The 6000-nt window shown below is 49.5% G+C and overlaps 1 protein-coding gene across 3 annotated transcripts in view; it reads right to left on the minus strand.

Annotated features, from left to right (window-relative positions):
* LOC138367900 (uncharacterized) overlaps positions 1-4479 on the minus strand; it is a 54157-nt gene extending 49678 nt beyond the window's left edge. For 2 of the 3 annotated variants that reach the window (XM_069330182.1, XM_069330177.1), the window contains exon 1: positions 4431-4473. In XM_069330182.1, coding sequence (XP_069186283.1) covers positions 4431-4470 — 40 coding nt within the window. In that variant the 5' untranslated portion in view covers positions 4471-4473. Of the gene's footprint in view, positions 1-4430 lie in introns of all 3 variants that reach the window. The other variant, XM_069330169.1, reaches the window with a different exon arrangement.
* Between the last annotated feature and the right edge of the window lie 1521 nt (positions 4480-6000).

Below are 6000 nucleotides of genomic sequence, written 5' to 3' on the forward strand. Positions count from 1 at the left end.
AAACTGAGGCAGGGCAGAAGAGAGTCAGTTTTAAGGTGATGTACTTGATTATAGATGGGATTACAAGCAAGGCAAGTGAACTAAAGGAAAGAGCACAAGAAGTGAACCCAGATATAATTGGACTCACAGAAACAAAACTCTCAGGAATCATAATGAATATTATGCTACCCCAGGACTACACTGTAATAAGGAATGAGAGGGAAGGAAGGGGAGGAGGCAGAGTGGCCCTACAAATAAGAAAGGAATGGAGTTTCAAGGAGATGGTTATCCTGGGCTGCAAGGGATTCAGAGACTACATAGCAGGCACCAAGACGATGGGAGGACCAAGAATAGTAGTAGCAGTGATATATAACCCTCCACCAAATGACAGAAGACCCAGGCAAGAGTATAACAACAACAACATGACAGTTAACACTATAATTGAGAGGGCAGCCCCTGTTGCTTGTAGAAATAAATCCCACCTGCTCATCGTACAGGACTTCAATCAGGGAAGGATCGACTGGGAGAACGAGGAACTGCATGGAGGTGAGGATACATGGAGAGCTAAACTATTGGAGGTAGAGACAAGAAACTTCTTAAGCCAGCATGTCAGGGAACCTCTGGCATTCCGAAAGGGAAATTATGAGGAGATAAGAAAATTCCTAACAGATATAACATGGGAAACAGAGTTCAGGGAAAACACGGCGCAAGACATGATGGACTACATCACGCAGAAGTATTAGGAGGCAGCAGACAAGTTTGTCCCGGTCCAAAAGGAAAGCAATGAAATGCAGATGAGAAACCCATGGATTAACCAGAGATGTAGGCTAGCTTAGCAGCAAAGTAAAAGGGCGTGGAGAAACTATAGAAATAACAGGACTCTTGAGAGCAGAGAAATACCAGAGCGCTAGAAATGATTGTCAGGTTGAGAAGAGAGGCAGAAGGGTAATACGAAAATGATATCGCAAACAAGGCAAAGACTCGACCTAAATTGCTGCACAGTCACATCAGGAGAAAAACAACAGTAAAGGAACAGGTAATGACATTGAGGATAGGGGCAGACAGATTCACTACAAACGACAAGGAATTGTGCGAGGAACTGAATAAGAAATTCCAGGAGGTTTTCACCTTAGAGCAATGAGGAGTTCCAGAGATAATAGAGGGAATAGAACAAATCCACAAGGACCGTGGAGTTGTGTAGAGGGAATAGTTAATCAGGCACCACTAGAAGAGTTTGAGATTACCAGCGGGGAAGTAAGGAAGTGTTTACTAGAGTTGGATGTGACAAAGGCTATAGACCCAGATGGAATCTCCCCATAGATACTGAAGGAAAGAGCAGAAGCACTGTGCCTACCACTCTCCATAGTGTATAACAAATCACTGGCAACAGGGAACCTGCCAAAAATTTGGAAGACGGCTAATGTAGTCCCGATATACAAGCAGGGGGATGGCAAGAGCCACTGAACTACAGGCCAGTGTTCCTAACTTGCATACCATGCAAGCTGATGGAGAAGATTGTGCGACAAAAGCTTTTGGAACATCTGGAGTGAAAGAACTTCGTAACACAGCATCAACACGGGTTCAGGGATGGCAAGTCCTACCTCACAGGATTAACTGAATTCTACGACCAGGCAACAAAACTCAGGCAAGAAAGAGAGGGGTGAGCAAACTGCATATTTTTGGATTGCCAGAAAGCCTTTGACACAGTACCACACACGAGGCTAGAGCAAAAGCTGGAGATGCAGGCTGGAGTGAAATGGAAGGTACTCCATTGGATAAGAGAGTACCTAAGCAATAGAAGACAGCGAGTCACTGTGAGAGGTGAAGTCTCAGATTGGCGAGACGTTACCAGTGGAGTTTCCGCAGGGGTCAGTCCTTGGACCTATACTGTTTTTGATATATGTAAATGATCTCCCAGAGGGTATAGAATCGTTCCTCTCATTGTTTGCTGATGATGCAAAAATTATGAGGAGGATTAAAACAGAGGAAGACAGTATGAGGCTACAAGAAGACCTAGACAGACTGAATGAATGGTCCAACAAATAACTATTAAAGTTCAACCCGAGTAAATGTAAGTAATGAAACTAGGTGATGGAAACAGGCCAGACACAGGATACAGAATAGGAGATGAAGTACTTCATGAAACGGACAGAGAGAAAGATCTAGGACTTGATATCACACCAAACCTGTCTCCTGAAGCCCACATAAATAGAATTACATCTGCGGCATATGCGAGACTGGCTAACATCAGAACAGCCTTCAGGAACCTGTGTAAGGAATAATTCAGAACCTTGTATACCACATATGTAAGATCAATCCTGGAGTATGCGGCCCCAGCATGGAGCCCGTACCTTGTCAAGCACAAGACGAAGCTGGAAAAAGTTCAGAGGTATGCCACTAGACTAGTCCCAGAACTAAGAGGCACGAGTTACGAGGAAAGGCTGTGTGAAGTGCACCTCACGACATTGGCAAACAGAAAAGTAAGGGGAGACATGATCACTACCTACAAAATTATCAGAAGTGCACCTCACGACATTGGAAGACAGAAAAGTAAGGGGAGACATGATCACTACCTACAAAATTATCAGAGGACATGTTTAACACTGGTGGTACGCGAACAAGGAGACACAGGTGGAGACTGAGTACCCAAATGAGCCACACGGACGTCATAAAGAACTTTTTCAGTGTTAGAGTAGTTAACAGGTGGAATGCATTAGGCAGTGATGTGGTAGAGGCTGACTCCATACACAGTTTCAAGTGTAGATATGATAGAGCCCAATAGGCTCAGGAATCTGTACACCTGTTGATTGACGGTTGAAAGGCGGGACCAAAGAGCCAGAGCTCAACCCCTGCAAGCTCAACTAGGTGAGTACACACACACACATTACAGAGCCAGATAGGCTCAGGAATCTGTACACCTGTTGATTGACGGTTGAGAGGCGGGACCAAAGAGCCAGAGCTCAACCCCCGCAAACACAACTAGGTGAGTACAACTAGGTGAGTACACACACACACACACACACACACACACACACACACACACACACACACACACACACACACACACACACACACACACACACACACACACACACACACACACACACAAATGGGACAGGAGTCATTGCTGTAAACAATCGATGTCTGGAAAGGCGGGATCCAAAAGTCAATGCTCGATCCTGCAAGCACAAATAGGTGAGTACACACATACACAGGTGAGATGAGCCATTGATAAGCTAGGACATAGGTGAGCTAGGACACAAGAGAGCTAGGATGAGCTAGAACACAGTTGAGATAGGGTGAGCTAGGACACAGGTGAGCTAGGACACAGGTGAGCTAGGACACAGGTGAGCTAGGACACAGGTGAGCTAGGACACAGGTGAGCTAGGACACAGGTGAGCTAGGAAACAGGTGAGCTGGGACACAGGTGAGCTAGGACACAGGTGAGCTAGGACACAGGTGAGCTAGGGTGAGCTAGGACACAGGTGAGCTAGGACACAGGTGAGCTAGGGTGAGCTAGGACACAGGTGAGCTAGGGGGATCTAGGACACAGGTGAGCTAGACTGAGCTAGGACACAGGTGAGCTAGGGGGATCTAGGACACAGGTGAGCTAGAGTGAGCTAGGACACAGGTGAGCTAGAGTGAACTAGGACACAGGTGAGCTAGAGTGAGCTAGGACATAGGTGAGCTAGAGTGAGCTAGGACACAGGTGAGCTAGAGTGAACTAGGACACAGGTGAGCTAGAGTGAGCTAGGCCATAGGTGAGCTAGACTGAGCTAGGACACAGGTGAGCTAGGGGGATCTAGGACACAGGTGAGCTAGAGTGAGCTAGGACATAGGTGAGCTAGGGTGAGCTACGACACAGGTGAGCTAGGGTGAGCTAGGACACAGGTGAGCTAGACTGAGCTAGGACACAGGTGAGCTAGGGGGATCTAGGACACAGGTGAGCTAGACTGAGCTAGGACACAGGTGAGCTAGGGTGAGCTACGACACAGGTGAGCTAGACTGAGCTAGGACACGGGTGAGCTAGGGTGAGCTAGGACACAGGTGAGCTAGGGGGATCTAGGACACAGGTGAGCTAGGGTGAGCTAGGACACAGGTGAGCTAGAGTGAGCTAGGACATAGGTGAGCTAGGGTGAGCTAGGACACAGGTGAGCTAGGGTGAGCTAGGACACAGGTGAGCTAAGGTGAGCTAGGACACAGGTGACTAGGGTGAGCTAGGACACAGGTGAGCTAGGGTGAGCTAGGACACAGGTGAGCTAGGGTGAGCCAGGACACAGGTGAGCTAGGGTGAGCCAGGACACAGGTGAGCTAGGGTGAGCCAGGACACAGGTGAGCTAGCGTGAGCTAGGACACAGGTGAGCTAGGGTGAGCTAGGACACAGGTGAGCTAGGGTGAGCTAGGACACAGGTGAGCCAGGGTGAGCCAGGACACAGGGGTAACATACTCACCATTGTCAGAGGCCGCCAGCTGGTAGAACGGGTCGTCCATATTCTTGTCTGGAAAAGATAACACCATAAATATGTTTCTATAACAATTGATGAATATACAATCAATACAGATTATGTCTCTTCACCTGCAATGTTGCAGCGTGTATGGGGTTATTTAGAGGTTTAGTCGCTTATACATCCATACACACATTCGCATACATGTACTCATGTATACACACACCCACACACACCCACAGTGGTAGTCTCCAAGCCAAAGTACTTCCCACCCTCCCACAGTACCTCACACTATCCCAGAGTACTTCACACCCTCCCACAGTACCTCACACTATCCCAGAGTACCTCACACCCTCCCACAGTACCTCACACTATCCCAGAGTACCTCACACCCTCCCACAGTACCTCACACTATCCCAGAGTACCTCACACCCTCCCACAGTACCTCACACTATCCCAGAGTACCTCACACCCTCCCACAGTACCTCCCACTCTCCCACAGTTCCTCACACCCTCCCACAGTACCTCACACTCTCCCACAGTTCCTCCCACTCTCCCACAGTACCTCACACTCTCCCACAGTACCTCACACTCTCCCACAGTACCTCACACTCTCCCACAGTACCTCACACTCTCCCACAGTACCTCACACCCTCCCACAGTACCTCACACTCTCCCACAGTACCTCACACTCTCCCACAGTACCTCACACCCTCCCACAGTACCTCCCACTCTCCCACTGTACCTCACACTCTCCCACAGTACCTCACACTCTCCCACAGTACCTCACACCCTCCCACAGTAACTCACACTCTCCCACAGTACCTCCCACCCTCCACAGTACCTCACACTCTCCCACATTACCTCTCACTCTCCCACAGTACCTCACACTCTCCCACAGTACCTCACACTCTCCCACAGTACCTCCCACTCTCCCACAGTACCTCACACCCTCCCACAGTACCTCCCACTCTCCCACAGTACCTCACACTCTCCCACAGTACCTCACACTCTCCCACAGTACCTCACACTCTCCCACAGTACCTCACACTCTCCCACAGTACCTCACACTCTCCCACAGTATCTCACACTCTCCCACAGTACCTCCCACCCTCCACAGTACCTCACACTCTCCCACAGTACCTCACACTCTCCCACAGTACCTCACACTCTCCCACAGTACCTCACACTCTCCCACAGTACCTCCCACTCTCCCACAGTACCTCACACCCTCCCACAGTACCTCCCGCCCTCCCACAGTACCTCACACTCTCCCACAGTACCTCACACTCTCCCACAGTACCTCACACTCTCCCACAGTACCTCACACTCTCCCACAGTACCTCACACTCACCCACAGTACGTCACACCCTCCCACAGTACCTCACACCCTCCCACAGTACCTCACACTCTCCCACAGTACCTCACACTCTCCCACAGTACCTCACACTCTCCCACTGTACCTCACACTCTCCCGCAGTACCTCCCACTCTCCCATAGTACCTCACACTCTCCCACAGTACCTCACACTCTCCCACAGTACCTCACACTCACCCACAGTACGTCACACCCTCCC

The sequence above is a fragment of the Procambarus clarkii genome, chromosome 3 (assembly GCF_040958095.1).
Source record: "Procambarus clarkii isolate CNS0578487 chromosome 3, FALCON_Pclarkii_2.0, whole genome shotgun sequence".
NCBI classification, from domain to species: Eukaryota; Metazoa; Arthropoda; class Malacostraca; order Decapoda; family Cambaridae; genus Procambarus; species Procambarus clarkii.